This window comes from Phodopus roborovskii, unplaced genomic scaffold, assembly GCF_943737965.1.
Source record: "Phodopus roborovskii unplaced genomic scaffold, PHOROB, whole genome shotgun sequence".
In the NCBI taxonomy this organism is placed as follows: Eukaryota; Metazoa; Chordata; class Mammalia; order Rodentia; family Cricetidae; genus Phodopus; species Phodopus roborovskii.
In genome coordinates, this window is record NW_026125506.1 from 4,757,977 (window position 1) to 4,779,240 (window position 21,264).

The 21,264-nt window shown below is 48.7% G+C and overlaps 2 protein-coding genes and 2 non-coding genes across 4 annotated transcripts; 3 read left to right on the forward strand and 1 right to left on the reverse strand.

The window, feature by feature from the left end:
• Nucleotides 1-4,482, forward strand: LOC127215992 (phospholipase A2-like). Its single transcript, XM_051176503.1, has 4 exons — nt 1-34; nt 1,820-1,979; nt 2,977-3,104; nt 4,336-4,482. The coding sequence occupies exons 1-4, from the start codon at nt 1-3 to the stop codon at nt 4,440-4,442; spliced, it is 429 nt and encodes a 142-aa protein (XP_051032460.1). The 3' UTR covers nt 4,443-4,482.
• A 1,914-nt stretch (nt 4,483-6,396) lies between these two features.
• Nucleotides 6,397-11,319, reverse strand: Sirt4 (sirtuin 4). Its single transcript, XM_051176492.1, has 4 exons — nt 10,832-11,319; nt 8,831-9,125; nt 7,936-8,147; nt 6,397-7,048 (listed from the first exon to the last, which is right to left on the reverse strand). The coding sequence occupies exons 1-3, from the start codon at nt 11,317-11,319 to the stop codon at nt 7,995-7,997; spliced, it is 936 nt and encodes a 311-aa protein (XP_051032449.1). The 3' UTR covers nt 6,397-7,048; nt 7,936-7,994.
• Nucleotides 11,320-16,621: 5,302 nt separating this feature from the next.
• On the forward strand, nt 16,622-16,762 carry LOC127216108 (U4 spliceosomal RNA). Its single transcript, XR_007833993.1, has one exon. It is a non-coding gene; the product is annotated as a U4 spliceosomal RNA (small nuclear RNA).
• A 728-nt stretch (nt 16,763-17,490) lies between these two features.
• On the forward strand, nt 17,491-17,631 carry LOC127216112 (U4 spliceosomal RNA). The gene has a single exon (XR_007833997.1). It is a non-coding gene; the product is annotated as a U4 spliceosomal RNA (small nuclear RNA).
• Nucleotides 17,632-21,264: the final 3,633 nt, after the last annotated feature.

The following is a 21,264-nucleotide window of genomic DNA, read 5'->3' on the forward strand; positions in this document are numbered from 1 at the left end:
ATGAAACTCCTTCTGCTGGTCGCTCTGCTCACAGGTAGGACCCTTGTCCCCTCTGAGAGCCCCACATCCTCCCTTGGCTTCAATGCACAGGCCACGCTGGTCTCTCCTGAAGTTCTGGTTTGGGGTTCCCACTGGGGTCTAATAGCCTCTAGGTTGGGGTTCCCTGCTCACCCCATGTCCACAACAGCCTGCACCTGTAGTCTCTAGGTCTGAACTCAGATGGCCCCTTAGAAAAGCCCGGTACATTCACCTCCCCAAGGAAAGAAAGCCCCTCTGCCTCTGCCATATTGCCCTGGCACCCATTTGCCTGCCTTTAAGCTACCCGGCAATCTGAATTTCCTTAGCCTTTTAAAAGTATTACTTTTGATTTCTGTGTCTGAGCATTTCCCTGCAGGTGTGTCTGCAGACTGTGTGAGCAGAACCTGCAGAGGACAGAAGAGGGGTCTGATCTTTCAGAACTGCGGTCACAGCCAGCTGTGAGCTGCCATGTGGGTGCTGGACCCCAGCCTGGGTCCTGTGCAAGCTCGGCCCATGCTCATGACTACAGAGCCATCTCTGTAGTCCTTTGTTATTACGTTTTTTACATAAACTTATTATGTGACTGAGGATTTCCTGCAACTCAACATTTTCGCCCAGACTTGAACCTTCTTACCTCTACCTTCCAAGGGTTAGGGTCACACGCATGCCTGACTTACTTCTGCTGTTCTTCCTGTTCTTCCTTGTTCTTTTTGTTCTCTGTGTAGACATGACTGCCCTAACACTCACTCTATACAGCAGGCTAGCTATGAACTCAGATATCAGGGATCAAAGCTCGGAGACGCCAGCCCTTGACAACCCTGAACCAATGGTCCCCTTGCCTCTGCCTCCCGTGCTAGGATTACACAGTGTGTGCTCCACTGTATCTGGCTTCTCGTTCATTTTAATGGTGAGCAAGTTTCCCATTGCAGACTGAGTCCTGGCTTGTTTTCCTACTCCTCAGCTGATGAGCACTTTGTTATGTCAAATACAGATGTCGCACATGTTGAGCTCATCATTAACCTTGTACATGAGCCTTGTGTGGTCATACAAGATCCCTTCTAATTCTCCAGTGTTAATCAATAAGCATGTGTTGGCTGCTTCTCTGACTCAAGGTTTCAGCTAGAGCTGTGATGAATCCCACTGCTGGCTAAGGGTAGGGTTCCACCTAGGCTTGCGTAGGGGCGGCTTTCACACTGAAGAGAGTTGTATTGTTGGGTTATTGAACTAAGAGATGAGTCCATCCCTGGCTGCTGACTGGGGAGTGTTCTCAGCTCCTCAACACAGGGACCCCAGGGCAGCTCAGTGTGGCGGCTGTCTGTCTGTCCTGAGAAATGAGAAGGCAAGCTTGACAAAAGGCATCGTCTGTAGAACTTAATCTCAAAGAGGCAACCCAGCGCTGTAGAGTGCTGTCCATTTATAATCCTTCCACTGAGGAGGCTGAGGCCAGAGAGTTGCTACAGATCGGAGCTTAGCCTGGGTTACAGGGCAACTCGCTGTCTCCAACAGGTAGACACCTTCCTGCTCAGGGCCTGGTGACTTGAGTTTGGTCTCGAAGACCTACATAGTGGAGGGAGAAAACCACCCCCCTAAAGCTGACCTCTGACCTCCTCGTGTGTAGCATGATATTTATAAGTGCAAAGAAGTGTGTGCTTTTGAATGTGTGTGAGAATGAACATACCACACACACGCACCTCTACTCACTGCTCTCCCGATGCAGCAGTAGGTAGGAGTGAAGGAGGGATCCAGCAGGCAGGTGGTAAAGCCGCATGGGATTGATGGAATGTTCTGGGCCTTCTTGCAGCCGGTGCTACGGCACAGAGCATCAATCCTCCGGCTGTGTGGCAATCCGGCAATGCAATAGAGTGCATCCTTCCTCTGCCTGTTCCCATGAAGCAGTATACTTTCTATGGCTGTTACTGTGGCTTGTTTAGCTGGAGCGCATGGATGGAAGACTTAGACCAGTGAGTGATCCATCTGGTGGGAGACTGGAGTATCTGGGTTGGGGTGGGGGCAGTACACGGGCAGAGCATCTCATGAAGCATGAATAGGAGACAGGCAAATTCACCAAACAACATATATTTTGTCTTATTTATTTATTTATTTATTTATGCTTATTTCCAGACATGGAAACTCTGTGCAGCCCTAATTGTCTTGGAACTCTCTCTACAGACCCTGTCCTTGAACCCAGACATCTTCCAGACTCTGCCTCCCGAGTGCTGAGATTTGCAGTGTGGCATCAGCACACCCAGCATGCATTTCCCCGTCTTGTCATGTAAAGAAATTGTACAAGAAAACCCTATACAAGACTGGTCCCTGAAAGCAAACTTGTGACATGTAAATGCTGGGCAATGCTGCCATCTAGTGACAGTCTAGGGCATGGTGAAATGTCACAGCCACCATCACAGCGTCAGCCTTGGCTTTGACATGTCACTGAAGTATTGAAATATATAATTTCACTATATCCCTTCAGCTTTGTTTTTTTAAAAAATCACTTTTTTAAAACAGGGTCCACTTATGCATCCCTGGCTGACCTCAAACTCAGAGATCCATCAGCCTCTGCTTCCCCAGAACTGGGGTTAAAGGCCAGCACCTACTGGACTCCACAGAAGTTAATTTCAGTAAATATATGCTTAATAAAAATCATAGATTCACTGGGCAGTGGTGGCACAGGCTTTTCATCCCAGCACTCGGGAGGCAGAGGCAGGACGATCTCTGCGGGTTCGAGACCAGCCTGGTCTACAAAAGCTAGTTCCAGGACAGGCTCCAAAGCTATGCTGGGAAACCCTGTCTCGAAACACCCCCACCACAAATAAATAAATATCAGAGATTCTCAAGCCTCAGAACCATTTCTGCTAGAACATCGGGTTTTAATCATCTTGATGTGTTTAAGAGAGATGGCAGGTGAGAAGTGTCTCCTGTGGGTCCATGCCCCTCCCTCATCAGTCCCCCTCTCTCCAGGTGCTGCAGGGCTCGTGACAAGTGCTACGCTCAGGTTGATTATCTGGGAAACTGTGGATTGCTCATAAGAAACCCCTACACCAGCTCCTACTTATACTCCTGCTCTGGGTCTGAGATCACCTGCAGTGGTACGTTTACCCTCTGGGACCTCCGGACTCTGCTTGTCCCTAGGCTTGTTTGTAGGGTCATGGAAGTAACAAGCACCGTCACCTTAGTGGTCTTTTCCTTGGTCCCATCCAAACTCAAACAACTTTATCAGGTGCATACCAAACGTAGGTGAGATCTCAGATGAGGGAGATGAGGAAGGCTGGGCCACTCGCCCAAGGTCACCCAGGTTAGACTTGATGGCATTTGGCTCTGGAACATAGGTCTACACCAGTCCAAAGTTGTTTTTAAACCCATTTAAAGATTTTATATATTTGTGGAGGAATCATGCCTGTGTGCCACAACACAGGTGCGTTTCTCTGAGGACAGAGGGCAGGAGTCTGTTCTCTCCATGTGAGTCCTGGGGATGGAACTCCGCTTCAGACTTGGCAGCAAGCGCCTTTATTCCCTGAGCCATCCACCTTGCCTGCCCACAGCCTCTCCTGTTAGCTGTGTGTTATACTGATTCCATGTTTACTAAACAACTGAAAACTGTATCATTGGCTATAAGTCAAACACTGGACCCAATACCTATGCAGGGCAAGGTTTATCATCCCCATTTTACAGGTGAGGATTCAGAGGGCTGGGGATACAGCTCAGTTTCTGCAGAGCTTGTCTAGTGTGCACAGAGCCCTGGGTTCCTCCTCCAGAGCCCTTACACTGAGTGTGGTGGTGACACAGGCGATCCCAGCAGTTGGGTGGAGGCAGGAGGATTGTCTTAAATCACATGATTTTAGAAGTGGTGGTTGATGTGTGCAGTTTTCCTGGTTTAAGGATTAGATTCCCCCCCCCCCCCCCGTTTATATATTTTAATGTATAGGGATGAGTTGGCATCCTGTGTCTTCCTCAGTCACTGACTACCTGGGTCTCTCACTAAACAGGACTGACCAACAAGTTGTGGGGACCAGTGCTCCCCACTTCCCAACAGACCTACATAAGCCCCAACCGCAGCTTGCATTTCACATGGGCTCTGGGCATCCTAGCTCCGGCCCTCAGGCTTATATGGCAACAGCTTTACCAACTGTGCCATCTCCCCAGCCCCACAACAACGAATGTTTTATTGTAAGTGTGTCCCAGCTGTTTGGGCGACGCAATGTCCTTTTGTGTGCTCTGTCTCTCAGCCCTGAGTCTGCCAAGATGGCAGGGCCGCCGGTTTCTCTAGGCTACAAATTGCAGGGAGCAAAGTAGTCAACTTCCTTTCTTGTTTCTCTGCAGACAAAAACAAACCCTGCGAGGCCTTCATCTGCAACTGTGACCGCCAGGCCGCCATCTGCTTCTCCAAGACCCCCTACAACAAGCAGTACAAAGGCATTTACTGTTAGACTTGTCACCTCAGCTACTGCCTACACCGCCCCTGCCTGCCTGGCTGTGTTCACCACACACTGGGTCCTCTAATAAAGCATCTACTGACAGAGCTGGGCTTCGTCTACACATCACAACTCCATCCTCAGGGAACATCACTCTCCCTAGCTGTGGGGGCTGAGGGTTAATGGGAAAGACGTTGCCTTTAGGGGAGCATGTTGAAGAGTGGATGCTGAGCCCAGTCAGGCCTTGTGTCCCAGAACTCCAGGGCAGAGAGGCAGAGGAAGGCAGATCTCTTGAGTCAAGGCCAAAGTGATATAAATATGAGTTCCAGGACAGCTAAGACTACTACACAAAGAAACCCTGTCTGAGGAGGGAAAAAAAAAGAGAGGAGGAAATGTCTTGCTTGTACAAATAAAGCCTGTCAGCGGGTCGGAGAATGGAGCTTGCCACTAGCTAACCATAGAGGTCTGGAGGTCTGTACAGGCAGACAGGAAGTGAGGTAGCTGGGCAGAAACAGGAAATGGCTCCCCTGCCTGCTGAGGCGCCAAGGAGGTGAGGTGTGCCGTGGCTCGCTCTTTCTCTGTGACCTTCAGACAGGCTGTATTTGTACAAGCAAGCTATCACCACAAAAGAAGCAGCAGCAGCCAAGCCAAGGTAAGGAGACGTTGGGGGGGGACGGAAAAGGGAAAGAGAGGGGAGAGACGAGGCAGGGGAAGGGGAGGAGGGGAGGAAACAGGAAACAGGAAGGAAGGAGAGAGAAAGAAACAGTATCAATGCTCACTAAAGGGACAGCTTGGTCAAAAAAAAAAAAAAAAAACTGGACTCAAAGAGCTTCTGCTGTGTGCTGGTGTGCTGATTCTAGGATGTGGGATACAGGAAACCACACTGGACTGGCAGGAAATGACCTGAAGGCAGGGTTACATCCTGGTGGCCTTGGACTCGCCACTAAAACCTCGTGACAGGATAATCGTCCCACTAAAGTACACCGCAGCCTTTTTGCATCAAATAAAATACCATGTCTTCTGTTCCGTCTCTATCACAGGACTCACAGGTGTAGACAGGTTAATCTCTGGTTCCCTGGTCTACAGGATTTAGGAATAAAATATCTCGTTGCCTGGTTTAAGACTGCGTTGATTTCTGTGTCTCTTCGCTTAGTGAAGCTGACCAGTCCTCTGCCTTTCTCCTGCCATCCCTATCCCCACCCCTGTCCTTGCCCCTCCCAAGGACAGGTCTGGTGAGCAACAGGTGCAGCTAGAGCCCCCTTCACAGGCACGGGGACTGGTAGAGGTTGGTGATGGCGGTCCAGAGACCTGCTGGGAGGGTGGGGGGATCCTGAGTGTGAAGACAAAACGAACCCTTTCTTCCCCAAGTTGCTTTTGGTAGTGGTGTTTTTCACAGCAACAGAGAGCAAACTTGGACGGTGCTCCAGGAGTCTTGCTCTTCAGGTTTTAGTTTACGATGCCATCAACTGAACCAAGGGCTTTGATCACCCTGGACAAGCTGTCAACAGTAAGCGCCACCGCAGCTCTTGAGTAACCTCGTCTTTTAGAAAATAACAGCGCCTGTAGAAACCCTATCTTGAAAAGCAGAAACAAAACAACGATTTACAACCCTGAAATCCTAGGGATGAATGACTGGGCAGCGCCGCTGCTTTGCACAGCCTAAGACCGCTAATTACCCTGCGAGCTGAGGCTGCTCCGGAAGCAGGGGCAGGGTGAGCATGGGTAGAGCGTGAGTCTTCCATGGGCCTCACATTTCAGGACACACTGATTCTTTCCACTGAGGGCAGTGATTAAACGTACCAGCTGAGGGACCCGCCAGGGAAGGAACTGTCTTCTCTTTACATACCAGGTTCAAGGTAGGCATCGCCTCTGACAGCCAGCATCAAGTAGAAATTCTTATAGCACAGTAACACAAATCCCCTACCTTCTTATATATACAAATGAGCAGGCCACACACTTGGTGTGCTATTAAAAATAATTTATTGTTTGGTTAATAAAAAAAATCCATGTATGCTATTACTCGTGTTGTTAAAAATATCAAAGTGCCTCAGTCAGGTACAACCATCTGGAGTTATAAGTAAATTATAGATGTCCTTCTAGTCATTCTCTGAATTGGTGAGATCGCAGCGTTGGCTCTCCACAGACCATTCTGGTTTATTATTACTTCCCAGCTATTTCTTTCTTCTGGGTGTTATGAAAAGGATGGTGACGGAGCTATGCCATCAAGAACAGCTACTCAACTGGGCGTTGGTGGCACACGCCTTTAATCCCAGCACTTGGGACGCAGAGGCAGGTGCTTCGTAGTGAGTTCAAGGCCAGCCTGGCCTACAAAGCTGGTTCCAGTAGAGCCGGGACTGTTACAAACCCTGTCTTGGAGGCGGTGTGTGTGAGTGAGTGTGTGGTCTGTGTGTGCGTGTGTGTGTGTGTGTGTGTGTGTGCGTGTGTGTGTGTGTGTGTGTGTGTGTAGAACAGCATCGACCCAAGGACACAGACAGCTGGTCTGAAAACAGCCCTGTGCAGCAATGCCCTAGCCTGTCCATATTGCTTTGCTGCCCTCTATAGGATGAAACCCGTACGTTTCCGTTCCTCTGAAGGTCAGGGAAGAATGAATCCTTAGGGACCTGAAAAGAAATCAAACAAGTTAATGCCAGTAGAAAGAAATGGTTGTAATCATCAGCCTACCCACTAAAAACTCAGGGTGCAACAGGCACCTTTAATCCCAGCACTCGGGAAGCAGAGACAGGCACTGAGTTCAAGGCCAGCCTGGTCTACAGAGTGAGTTCCAGGACAGCCAGGACCACACAGAGAAACCCTGTCTCAAAAGACACAAAAGAGGAAGCCAACAACACAGGGCTGGACAGGTGGCTCAGCCTTCAAGTGCATTTGCTGCTCCCAGGGAGGACCTGGTTTGGTTCCCAGCACCGTGTAGTACATTACAACCGGTAACTCCAGTGCCGGGGAATCTGACGCCCTCTTCAGGCCTCTGTGGGCAAAGCATCATATACAAAAAAATAAAAACAGTTCATTAACAAGACAATAGAAAAAATAAAAACAGGCTGAAAACAAAAACAGAACAGTAAAAATCCCAACCACTGCTTAAAATGAAGTTAGTTTCAGTTGGAAAAAAGTCATAACTGGGCCGTGGTGGCGCATGCCTTTAGTTCCAGCACTCTGTGAGTTCGAAACCAGCCTGGTCTACAAGAGCTAGTCCCAGAACAGCCTCCAAAACCACACAGAAACCCTGTCTGGAAAAGAAGCAAAAAAATAAAAATAAAAAGTAGTCATATGTTAACTCTAGAACTGTTTCTTTTATCACCCACCTAACTCCTTAGTCTAATAGGAAGCTGATCTCATACCTGTGGTCTACTAAGCTAGCCTAGGATCCACTGTGTATGGAGACTGGCCCTGAGCTCCAGGCCACCCTCTTTAAATCAGCCTCCTGAGGGCTGGGATCACAAGCACGAACCACTATGCCAGGCTAGACCCTTCCATCTGAGGCGATGCCTACCTTTAGCAACAGGGCTCAACGGACAGTCCATTGGCAGCTTTCTGAGCATCAGACCTCAGTCACTGTGGGTCTATTAAAGGCAGCAGCTCCCCACAGCGGGAATCCAGCTTCAGGCAAGCCAAGTCATCCGACCTAGTGGGTCCAATGTTCAGGATGGCAATTGGGAGCTTCTTCTCCCGGGCGGTGAGGATGAACCTGTAGCCAGAGTACACCTGCCCGGGTGGAAGACAGAGTGTTTGCTCTAGATCCAAAAACCCACGACAAAAGGGGAGAACTAACCCCCTGCAAGTTGTCCTCTGACCTACACACACACACACACACACACACACACACACACACGCAATCATCTACAAGGGGTGGGGTATGTGCTTGGGAAATGGCTCATTAGGTGAAGCTCTTGCTATCCAAGTGAGATCAGATTCCCAGCATCCATGCAAACACTGGGTCTGGTGGTCATCAATGTGTAACCCCAGTGCCCACAGATAGAAACAACAGGGTTCCTAGGAGCTCACTGACCAGCCAGCCTAGCCATTCCATGACCTAAGTTCGGTGAGAGACTGTCTCAAAAATGATGCCAGGGGCTGGAGAGTTGACTCAATGGTTAAGAGCATTTGTTACTCTTGCCCAGGACCCGGGTTCAGTTCCCAACACCCAGGACTGCTGAAACCCTGTCGCAAAACAAAAACAAAAACAAAACCTAAGGTAGACAGCAACGGAAGACATGCAACATTGACACAGCTGCGTACACACGTGGACACTCATGCATACACATGCACGCTCACACATGTATTCACACACGAACACTAAAAAGGAACCCTAAATAAGAGGGAACAGCTAGGACTTCTCACCCTGTAAAACCGGCAAGGGCAACCGAGACCCTGACAGAGTCAGGTACCTGCAGGGATGATCCGACCACCAGCAGGGAATCTGCCTCTTTCACACGCCTGTGGACAAAGTCAACCTTGTCTGGTTTCACCGTGTCCCCAAAGAAAACGACATCTGGTTTCAGAGGGCCACCGCATCGATCACAGGAAGGGACCTGAAAGCTCCGGACCTGCTCCTCGGTGAGGAACACATCACCGTCAGGGGCCACGCCCTGCGCCTCGGCGCTCCAGCTGGGGTTCAGGACCTGGAAGCGTTCCTGCAGCACCCTGCGGGGCGTCTGTTCCCCACAGTGCAGGCACAGGACTCTAAAAGCAAATATGAGATCTGCTGAGCATAGTTCCTGGGAGGGTTAACTGGCAGAGCAGACTCAACCACTTTTAACCCCCCACAAAAAAAGGCATTTCCTCTTCCTAGTAGGACAGCCACGATCATTTTTGTCTTCTTTCTCTCCTTTGCAACCTTCTAGAGCAATGGGGTTTTTTGTTTTGTTTTGATCAGTGGTTCTCAACCTGTGGGCCACAACCCTTTGGGGTTGCTCGACTTTTTCACAAGGTGTCCAGGGTTTTTTCACAAGGTGTCCCGTATCAGATGTCCTGCACACCAGATGTTTAAATTATGACTCATAAACACAGCAACGCTGTAGTTACAAAGTAGCAACAAACATAAAGCTATGTTTGGTTGGGGATCACCACAGCAGGAGGAACTACATCACAGGATGTAGTCTCAGCCTTTAGGAAGGTTGAGAACGCACTGATGTCTGTTTACTCCATTTGCATTTTGCAGAACACTGGCCCCACGTGCGCTCTGCATTTCCTTAGTGCTCAAACCCGTGCACTTGTCTATCTAGAGTCACTGTCACTATCATTCCCTGCGAAGACACCTTTTGTAGGGTGGCGACACAGCTGGTTGACAGAGTGCTTGCTTTCAATGCACAAGCTCTGCACTGGATCTCCATCAGCTCACAGACAAGAAGGTATGGTGTCCCACGCGCACGCACGTTCGCACGTAACCCCAGCAGCCAGGAGGTGGAGGCAGGAGGATCAGAAACTCAAGGCTGGGTCAAGGAAGATGTCTCACTTGGAAAAATGCCCGCCATGCACGTGAGGACCTAGGTTCAGAAGCCCAGCACCCGTGTAGAAGGATGCTTGGGGGAGGCAACGACTGGGGGATACCCGGGACTTGCCAGCTGACCGTTTTGGAGACCACTGAGGACATATGCACAGTGTCAAGGTCATCCACTGTCACCCAGCAAGTTTCAGAGCAGCTGGAGAAGCGGGAGGCCCTGTCTCAAAAAACAAACAAAAAACCAAAAACAGGAATCTAGGTGTGATGGTGGCCCACGCCTTTAATCCCAACACCATTGGAGGCAGAGGCAGGCGGACCTCTGTGAGTCTGAGGCCAGCCTGGTCTAGTGAGTTACAGGTTACCCAAGGCTATGACATAGACAGGCTCTGTCTCCATATAAACCAACAAATAAAATAAGAAGGAAGAAGTGATCGTGTCAGAGAGCTAATTCCCCAACTGTGATGCTGGACCAACATGGGGCTGGAGATGGATCCTTAACACCTTAGTTTTCTTCACTTTTGGTGAAATAATTTTCTCTCAACCCAAGCTCAGGGTTAACCTGTACTGCTCACCACATCACCGTGGCTCTCTCCATAAGGTTGCAATAACCCTGAATTGCATCCTAGACTGGGAGTCAATGCAGGGTGCAGCCACCCACCCACACGATTTTTCCTGCTGCTGGGAAACCGAACCCAGAGCACTTCGCCAAGGAAGGGCACAAGCCAGCCGGAGAGCACCCTTCCTTGCTTGCTCCCTTCCGTTTGTCCCTGCTCCCCCTCTCAGGTCACTCGACCTAACTCCAAGGTCAACAACTTGCTCAGGAAGCCTTTGCTCTGGAACTAAGGCAACCCCGGTCAAGACAGCCAAAGGCCCGTCCTTCGCCTGGGGAAGCGCACGCACGTCCTCTGATGGCCAAACCACCCCCCCCCCATTCACCCCAGCACACCTGTGCATGCATCCATGGAGCTCTGTCAGCCGCTGGTTGCCCGCCTTGGAGTGCAGCGCGTCGACATTCTGCGTCACCAACCAGTGCAGCTTCCCAAGTTTCTCCCAGTTGCTCAAGGCCCAGTGTGCTGGGTTGGGTTGGTGAGTGGAGAACTGAGGCCAGCCCACAAAGTTTCTGGCCCAGTACCGCTGGCGGACCGGAGCGCTGCGGACGAAATCCATGTGTTGGATGGGTCTCCGGTCAGTGCGGGCGTAAAGGCCCACCTTTTCCGATCTGTAGTCTGGGATCCCAGACTCCGTGGAGATTCCTGCGCCCGTCATCACCACAAGTTTCTTGGAAAGGGTAACGAAGCGCTGTAACTCTTTGATTTTCTCAGGGTCCAAAGGAGGGCTGGGCGGCACAAATAACCCAGTAGGTCCGTGAGAACGCGGCCGGCTGAGGTTTGTCATCCAATGGCCCTTTGCCGACCTGAAAGTCAATCCGCTCATTCTCCTAAAGAAATCCATCAGAGAAGCTGGGTTTGACCAAGAAAGTTAACCACCAACAGAGGGATGGATAAAAATGTGTCTGCCCACTGCGGAAAGATTACACTCGGCTATGAAACTTGCCAGGGTGGCCCACGGGAGATGGAAGCAGGCAGGTTATTGGCTATTCTCAGCTAACAAGAGAGTTAGAGGCCAGTCTGTCCTGTGCTCAAAGGAGAGAACGAGAAAGCACGTGGGGTGGAGTGAGTGTAAGAAGTCAGTTACAGGGTTGGAGAGATGGCTCGGAGGTTAACGGTACTGGCTGCTCTACCAAAGGACGGGGTTAAATCCCCAGCACCCACATGGTGCTCACAATGATCTGTAAGTCTAGTTTCAGGTCATCAGAAACCCTGTTCCGACCTCTGCAAGCACTGGGAAATAAATTGGCACACAAACATATGAGCAGCTAAACTACCCAAACCCATAAAACTTACATTTTTAAGTTTTGTTTCGTTTTGATTTTTCGAGACTGGGTTTCCCTGTGTTGCTCTGGCTGTCCTGGAACTCGCTCTGTAGACCAGGCTGGCCTTGAACTCACAGAGATCCACCTGCCTCTGCCTCCCGAGTGCTGGGATTAAAGGCGTGCAGCATCACACCCGTCTACTTATCTATATTTTTGTTCATATTACCCCTCAAGGGACTATTTGTTCTATAACCCCACTTGGTTTAAATCAGAGTTACTATCTTTTCTTTCCTTGAGACAGGGCACACCCTGTTAAACCGGAACGACCTTATTTCTCCATGAGACATTTGAATTCTAGTAGGTAAGGTTTTTGGTTTGGTTTGGTCATTCTATCTCCGAGCTACACTCCAGCCCAATATGGCAGGTTCTCAGGATGTTGACTTGGTCATTCAGGCTTTTGGTTTTTATTTGTGTCTTCCCATACACTTCCTAAAATTCCTTCATTCCCCCCCCCCATGATATCTGTAAATTCTGCTATTTGAACACAGAAAAAGTCCACACACACACACACACACACACACACACACACACACACACGCCTGTCAAGTTTTCAAGTTGTAAAAACAAGCCTTTGATATAGTGTTTGATATAATGCAGAAGTTATCCAGCGACAGGCAAACATTTTAGGCTTGGCTTCTTACACACGAGCTCAGGACCCAGTTTTCTCCCTGTCATTCCACAACTGCACGTGAACAGCAAAACAGTCGGGTTTTTCTGGAACACGCTGTTTTCCTCCGTGTCCCCACAAGAGCAAAGAGGACAAATGGAACCCCTCGCAAAAATGCACAGCTGGAAACCTGAAGCCGGATCAGAACACGTACCTACCACAATTTCCACCCAGCAGTGGGACTAGCTTGCTGTGTGTGCATCTTGGGAAGTGTAGTCCATGAAAGCAGACATAATTGGAAGAAAACTACAAGTCCCACAATCCTGCAAGTCTCCCACTTTAAGGTCCCACCGCGGTCGTCCCCTGACTTCCGTTTGTCTTTCCTGGTCCGCTCAGTTAAAGTTCCGGATGTGCTGCTGACACCTGCGGCCATGAGTGCCTGTTAGGGTTTTTGTGTTTGCTTGGTTGGCCTTTCTGTGTTGTGTGTTTTTTGTTGTTTTTGAGACAGGGTCTTGTGCAGCCGACCATGACACTCCAAATTACTCATCCTCCTGGCTCTACCTCACAAGTGCCGGGATTACAGGTTAGTGCCACTGTGTCCGGAAGAAATGGTTAGTTCCCAAAGTCCTGTGTGTAAAATAGCATGTAAACAGCCCTGTTTTAGAAATCCATCCTATTTTTTGTGACAGAGTTTTTCTTTGTATCCCTAGCTGTCCTGGAACTCAGTATGTACACGGGGCTGGCCTCAAACTCTGAGATCTGCCTGCCTCCTCCTGAGTGGGGGACAAAAGGTGTGAGCCACCATGCCCAGCTAAAAGACACGAAGTAGTGTGGAATTTACTTGTTTTCTTCTTCGTCTTTTTTTTTTTTTTAACTTTGTTTGCTTTTGTTGTTACTTGAGGCAGAGTTTTACTATGTAGCTTTGGCTGACCTGGAACTTATGTAGACCAGGTTTAACCACCAACTCACAGAGATTCACCTGCCGCTACGATTAAAGGCATGCACCACCGCGATTGGCAGAATTGACTCTCTTTCCTTTCCCACTGCAAAGTAATTAAGTTCCCTGCTATGATTTAAACATGGGCTGGAGCCTGCCTGGTGGCTCAGCAGGTAAAGACCGGCTGCACAGGGCTGGCAACCTGACTTTAATCCCTGGGTCCCACATAAAGGTGGAAGGAGAAACCTGACTCCACAGTTGACCTTTGCCCCGCCTGTGCACACATTTTTATTCTAAAAGAAAAAAATAAAATGTATTATGGGCCCTAGAGAGATGGCTCAGTGAGTGTGGATTCCGGCACCCATATAACCTGTCATCTCAGCACAGCAGAGAGGAACAGGATTGCTAGGCTTGCTTACTCTCAGCCTGGCAGAAGAATCTGAGCTCAGTGTTTAGTGGGATTTTGCCTCAAAAGGAATAAAGAAGGGGGTAGTAGAGGGGGATCCCCAACACTTCCCCGTGGCCCCCACTGGCTCCCCTACACATATGCACACATGCCATACACACACAACCAACGTGGATTATGAAGAAATACGTCCATAAATTTGAAAGATTGAGGTTTTTGAAGTCAATGTGAGCAAAGCCAAGTATAAAACAGAGACTTATGCACTCACACTCTTGACCAGAAAGCACAAAGATCTCTCTGCCTCTGCCTCCCAAGTGCTGGGATCCAACACTCAGCTACTGTTAGATTAGTTTTTTCCTCTGTGTAACAGTCCCATTCTGTAGACCAGGTTGACCTCCAACTCAGAAGAGATCCACCAACTCCTGAATGATGGGATTAAAGGCATGCACCACCGCTGCCCAGCTGTACTGTTTGTTTTAATAAGTAGCAAACATCAAATAAAAATGGACAACATCCCTCAGGGAAGAAGTTCAAACACAGGTTGTGAAACAGCTTTCTACTCACCAAAGTAAATCAGGCGGAGAAATTATCATCACATTTCAAAAGCTCCAGCCTCCTCAGAATTAAAGTGTTTTCACAAAAGGGTTAGGAAGCCCACCAGGGACAAACCTTGGGTCTCAGTTCTCAAAGCACAAAAGGGAGGGCTTGGATGTGGTGGCTTTTAATCTTCAGCACTGGGGTGAATTCAATCCCTGGGACCCACAGAGTAGAAGGAGAGGACTACCTCCCACAGGCTGTCCTGAGATCTACACACACATACAGGGGCAGATAAATCAATGTAATCAAAAGAACTGAAAACAGTAGCTCAAACTGATAGTTGCACACCAGTATCGGCATTATTTGTGTTAGACAAAAGGCTCAAACAACCCAAGTGTGCAGCCAATGAAGGTTTCTCAGTGTGCCATTATTGCTAATTGAAGAGTGAAGAGGCAAACAGAGTCCCATTATATGGGAAATTATCGAGCCATAAGAAGGGATGGAATCCAGATGTGTATTACGGTATGGATGAGTCATAAAAAACTCACAGTGGGCTGGGTGGTGTTGGCTCAATCCCTTAATCCCAGCACTTGGGAGGCAGAGGGATGCCTACACAAAGGGTTGCAGTAAGGCACTGGAGAGAGATGACTCAGCTCTCAAAGCACTGGCTGCTCTTGTAGAGTATGTGCATTTGGGTCCCAGCACCCACATGGTGGCTCACAAATGTGTGTGACTCCATGATATCAGATACCCTCTTCTGACCTCCACGGTCATTCCCAGGAGACACATATGTGGGAGAAAAAAAAACACTCATACACAAAAATAAATGTTAACATTAATTCTCTCTCCACCCCCCCCCAAGGGTTTCTCTGTAGTCTTTGCTGGCCTTGAACTCACGAGAGATTCACCTGCCTTTGCCTCCCAAATACTGAAAGGATGAAAATACAGCCTAACTCTCTAATGACTGCTAAAAGTTAGAAGTTTAGAAAAAGTTCATCAACATGTATTTAAAAATCATCCTAGCTGCATGCAAAGCTCAGGAAAAAAAAAAAAAACACATGAAATAGCTTGGTCACGATGACAGGTTTCTGGAAATTATTACTATTATTCATGATCACCTAGTTTCTGAAGAATGCTGTTATCCACAACAACAGTCTGGGAACTGTTATGGGTCATCCTGTCCACAAAGAAAATTAATAACTAAAAGACGGGACTCATAGCAAAAAGGGAAAGACAGAGAAAACAAGATCCTCTGCCAACAGATATAGATAACTCCCTGACTGGAGAGAACATTCTCCCAGCCGCTCAAGGACAAGGCCACTGAGCCCGCTGGTTCTTGAGAAAGAAAAACACCCCCTAACCTTGCAGGTGTGCCAAATCTCTGTAACCTAGGAAACCTTACTAACCATTCCAAGTTTTGAACTGTCCCATGACCTGCTTTTAGGCCTAATGAAAATTACAGGCTAGCTTTGAAACTGGCCTTGTTAGCTTTGATGTAAAGCCTGTAAAAGCTGTCTCAATTCTGCCCTCGAGGTCCTCAGTCCTCTACCCCTGCATGGCGTATGACTATGGACCCCAGTGCATTTGGAATAAAAACTCCTCATGCTATTTTTGCATCAAGACCGCTTCTCCTGAGTGATCTGGGGTGTCGCCTTTCCTAAGTGGGAGCCTGAAGGTCCACGCTCTGCAGGTCTTACAATACTAGAATGAAAGGTGTGTGCCACCAAGCCCGGCTTTAAAAGAATCTTTACAGCAAGATAAACAGAGACATTACGTGTTTTCAGTTATGTAAAGTATCTAGAGTGAGAGTGGTTGCCAAGGGCGGGGCATGAAAGGGGGCTGGAGAGCTCAGAGTTCAAAGCCTACAAAGTTTTAGTTTGGGAAGATCGAAAGGTTCTGGAGAGGTATGTGAATATAGCCAACGACACTGAATTTACCCTCAAGATAGTTAAAAACTACATTTTATGTCATATAGACTTTATACACATATTTTATCGTGTATAAAATCATAAACAAGAAAGCCTCCTTGCAAAAGAACGCTGTCCCTTTCCTCCAATTGCCGCTGGCGAGCTCGGCACCGAGTCTATTAGCATGTTCGTTCCCACAGTGCTTTGCTGCATTTCCCCCACGTAAATCTACTTAAATAAAGCCAGTTAGCTCTTCCTACGTTTCACACAGAGGACACCACAAGATTGCAGTAAGCGGTACGATTTTCCCGCTAACAATAATTGAAGGGTTTTCTATTAGACTTGAAACCCCCTCTCTGAAATAGGACCCACCCTTCCTAGACATGATGCCCAGGGCGGAGCAATCTTTAGCTTTGCGCAGTGGCAGTATCGTAGCCAATGAGGTTTATCCGAGGCGCGATTATTGCTAATTGAAAACTTTTCCCAATACCCCGCCGTGACGACTTGAAATATAGTCGGCATTGGCAATTTTTGACAGTCTCTACGGAGACTGAATAATCGCTGTTCAAAGAAAAAGAACAATTTCTAGTTCCTGCTCTGGTGAGTGATTCTCCTGTGAGGTCACGTAATCCACATTTACCTTCTGTGCACTTTATTACTACACCTTTTACTATTACTTTTTATCTTACTACTTACCCTCATGCTTTTATTACAACTTTCTAACTTTTCAACTTTCTCTGCTCGCCATCTCTTGAGTTATTAGCCGAGTTTACATTTGAGTTTGAAGTTTCTTGTAAGTTTTTTCTCGACCAACAGCAGTCTCATTTTAACTGAGCGTCTCTCTATGTATGTATCTCTGGATGGCTGAGAACCCACAGCAATCCTCCTGCCTCCGCCTCCCGAATGCCAGGGTGAAAGACGTCTTCACGGCCCCCTTCTCCCCCACGGCCTGTAACCGACCGACCGACTGCTCGCCCGCCCCTTCGGCTTACCCGCGTCCTCCCGCCGCGGTTGAGTCTCCACCCCGGCTTCCGCGGTGACGTTAGCCTGATTTGCATAAGAGTTCCCCCCAGCATCCCCAGCGACGTCCGCGCCGTTTGCAAATCACGAACGTCCGGGCGCGAGACGGCCCACCCGCAAGGTCCGTCCACGCAGGTGACTGAGAGGCACCTGCCGAGCTCGGGCCCGCCACGCGGCGGCCCCGCCTGGGCCGGAGCTCACCGTGACTGTGATGGGGATCTTCAGCCCTGGGAAGCTGAGCGAGCCCTGTCACTCTCCAGCTTTGCGCAGTGGCAGTATCGTAGCCAATGAGGTTTATCCGAGGCGCGATTATTGCTAATTGAAAACTTTTCCCAATACCCCGCCGTGACGACTTGAAATATAGTCGGCATTGGCAATTTTTGACAGTCTCTACGGAGACTGAATAATTGTGGTTCAAAATCAGATACTTCTTATTCTTAAACTCAGGGCTGCTGTGCTGTTTGGGCAGACATGCTTGTAATTCACTCTTGCCTCTTTACAGGGACTGGACATGATGGTAGGTTTCAGGACTCATAAGGCTTAGCGATTTGTTCGTAGACATTCTCCTGCATCTGTTTTTCAAAACTGTGACTAAAGTCTTTCCTTACAGCTTTTTTCTTTTCTGGGCAAACTTTGTACCTGTATCTGCAAATCTTCCTGTTCTTAAACCCAGAGAGAAAAACCGGTTTCTGTAAGCGTCTCTAGCAGAGCGCAAGCGTTTGGAGGTTTCTGTCTCAACTGTCCCTGCACAGAGGTTCTCAGGCGTCCCTCCTCTGGGTATGGAATTCCAGCCGGACCTGTGTGGGACACCAATGTTTCTCCAGCCGGTAACAAACTAAAGAGAGAAGCGTGTAGCAGTGAGACGGCTCGGCTTCTGTCAAGTGTGGTCCACCACTGACACTGCTGTGGCCCGTGTCTCTGCAGGCTGTCTGCAATTAACTTTCTCAGAAGGAAGGTGCTGGAGCGGTTCGATTGGTTAACTGCTTATTGCCCTTATAGAAGACCGGGGTTCGGTTCCAAGCAACCACATCAGGCAGCTCACCATTGTGTGGGAGAAGCAGGAGGACCAGGAATTTAGAGCGAGCTTGAGACCTGCAACAAACAAAGACAGTCCCCTGACAAGCAAGTATGTCATACCTGGTCTGGTATGGTGGCACATCCCTACAGTCCTAGCTTCTCAGAAGCCCGAAGGCAGGAGTATCACAAGTTCAAAGCCAGCCTGGGTAACTTAGCTTGCTAAGAGAAGTTTGTGTCCAGCCTGATAGCCTGAGTTCCATCCTTAGCTCCCACAAGGTGGCAGGAGAGAATGGCTTCCTGCAATCTGTCCTCCGAGCGCCACATAAGCACTGTAATAAGCAATGTGACAGAACACCTACCCTCGTGTGTGTGCACACACACAACAAAGGAATAATTTTATGTTTAATCTTTTTAATCCGAAATAAAGAACTTAATGCGCAAATAAAGCAAGCATAGGGACTGGAGAGATGGCTTAGAGGTCAAGAGCACTGGCTACTCTTCCAGAAGTCCTGAGTTCAATTCCCAGAACCCTCATGGTGGCTCACAACCATCTGTAATGAGATCTGGTGCCCTCTTCTGGTGTACAAGCATACCTGCAGATAGAACACTGTATACATAATAAATAAATCTTTAATAAAACAAGCATTGATTTGGTGATTTATACTACACATGGCTTCCATAAACACCAGAGTGGCAGACTCATTTGAATATTTGCCTACGTCAGTGCAGACTCTGGGACTGAAGCTTGAGTTAGGATGACAGAGCCTCATTATATAGCCTTGGCTGTCCTGGAACTCACAGATATGCCGGCCTCTGCCTCCTCAGTACTGGGATTAAAGGCATGTGGGGGAGGGGGGGAGGATTAAGAAAGGTAACAAACAAACCAAAAGCTGGGTGTTGGTGGCCCATACCCAGTACCCCAGGCAAAAGCAGGTGGTTCTCTGACCTCAGGTCCAGGCCAGCCTGGTCTACAGAGTGAGTTCCAGGACAGCCAGAGCTTCGCAGAAAAACAGTCTCGGGGAGAAACAAAACAAAACAACAACAAAATCACCTTTCACCTTGGAAAAGAAAGTATTTTACAATGTCATATAGAAGGGCCAACACCAAGACCCAGGTGAGAAGATGTTTTTATTAGGGGTACACAATTTAAGAGATTGGCAAAAACAAACAAACCAGTAATCAAATAAATAGAAATGAGTCATGGAGGCTGAGGGCTAGATATGCAAGGACAGACTAAGATCCCTCTGTGAGACAGGGTCTGGCTGTGTAGCCTCCTCCGGCTCCCATATACTGGAGTTACAGGTGTGCACGCGCCCCCCCCCCCCCCCCCCGCCCAGTTGTCCCAAAGGACACAGTTTATTAGGCGGCAGCGGGGAAATGAGCAGTTAGACTTGGCCACATGGTCCAGCTCATAAGTCTTTCTTCTTGGTGGCGTGGGAGTTGGAGGAGTCCTCAGCGGCCCGGATGAGCTCATCGGCAAAGCACTCGGCAATGATCTGGGTGTTCCAGAGAGACCTCGGGAGCTACCTGCGCTCCGCAACCGCAACCGGATGGTCTGAATCACCAGGCGGGGACTCCACCACAGCCTGCAGCCTCCTTCCTGTCCCTGCGCGTCCAAAGCCTGTTGAGTCTTCCCCGGGGACCACTGTTGATGAAGAATTCCAGGACCTGCAGAGGTTTTATTTTTACTAGTGAGCAGGTGGATGATCTCAAAGGCATGCTTGACTGTGTGCAGTCCTGAGCTGTGTACGTCCTCACGGAGTTAGGGAGGTGCCCCGGGATGGGGCACTGTGCTTCACACACTTCCCTGGAGTACTGGGAAGGGCTTTTCCACAGCAGCGTAACCCTGAAGAGAAATACAATTAATCTGCACAGAGCTCCGTTGCCCCAAAGGCCCAATGTCTGTGTCTTTACCACTACTGGTGTGGCTGTGTCCCACTCAGTCATTCTGAGGACAAGGACACACAATCACCTGGCTTAATTTACTACTAAAATGGAGCTCAGCCTCTGGGAAGTTTGGACTAAACTGTAGAAGATCGAGAATTCCAAATTCCTTATATCCAGGAGAATAGACTCTTTAAAAACAATGTGACTTCGTTTTATATTATTTTTGCACAGGACATTACTTTTGAGGGGGTGCTTTTTTATTTTGGTCTTGTTGCTGTTTTATGGGTGTTTAAGTGTTTTTCCTCTCTCCTATTATGCTGGCTAATTTTATGTCGGCTTGACACAGGCAATAGTTATCTGAGAGGGGGGAACCCTAATCGAGGAAAAGCCTCCATAAAACCTGGCTGTGGACAAGCCTATGCGACATTTTCTTAATTAGTGATCGATGGGGGAGGGCCCAGCCCATGGTGGGTGGGGCCAGCCCTGGGCTGAGCAAGCCATGGGGAGTAAGCCCATGAGCAGCTCCTTCCAAGTCCTTGGCATCAGGCATCAGCTGCTGCCTCCAGGTCCCTGCCCAGTATGAATTCCTGTCCTGACTTCCTTTGATGATAAACTGTGATGTGGAGGTGTAAGCTGAATTAACTCTTTCTTCCCCAAGTTTCTTTGGTCACGGTGTTCATCAGAGCATTAGTAACCCTGACTAAGGCATGTTTTTTTTGTTTTGTTTTTCTCATTTCCTGTCTTTCCCATTCATTCATACACAGTCACTTGTCTTCTGGCTCGTTGAAGCATTAAGTCAGACAACATTTGCCATGGTAACTCTGTCAGAGTGGCCACGGGAGCTTCCGCATCACGGACATCAGAGATGCACTCTCAACTAAGAGGGCTAACTTTACCCTTTCCATCCACCTTATAGTATTTCAGCACAGTCAGCCAAACGTTTACTTATTCTTTGTGGGAGGGTGGAAGGCTTTTCAAGGCCACTAAGTCAGGATTTCTACCCCTGTGGTGAAACACCAACCAAAAGCAACTTGGGAGGAAAGGATTTGTTTGGCTCACACTTCCACACCACAGTTCATCAAAGGCAGTCAGGACAGGAACTCACACAGGGCAGGGACCTGGAGGCAG

Bases quoted from the DNA above. Each gene is read 5' to 3' on its own strand.
- LOC127215992 (XM_051176503.1), top strand. From the start codon at position 1: ATGAAACTCCTTCTGCTGGTCGCTCTGCTCACAG. The intron at 35-1,819 runs GTAGGACCCTTG...GCCTTCTTGCAG, and splicing joins GCTGGTCGCTCTGCTCACAG to CCGGTGCTACGGCACAGAGC. The intron at 1,980-2,976 runs GTGAGTGATCCA...CCCTCTCTCCAG, and splicing joins TGGATGGAAGACTTAGACCA to GTGCTGCAGGGCTCGTGACA.
- Sirt4 (XM_051176492.1), bottom strand. From the start codon at position 11,319: ATGAGCGGATTGACTTTCAGGTCGGCAAAGGGCCATTGGATGACAAAC. The intron at 9,126-10,831 runs GTGTGCTGGGGT...ATTTGCTTTTAG, and splicing joins CTCCATGGATGCATGCACAG to AGTCCTGTGCCTGCACTGTG. The intron at 8,148-8,830 runs GTACCTGACTCT...CCACCCGGGCAG, and splicing joins TGGTCGGATCATCCCTGCAG to GTGTACTCTGGCTACAGGTT.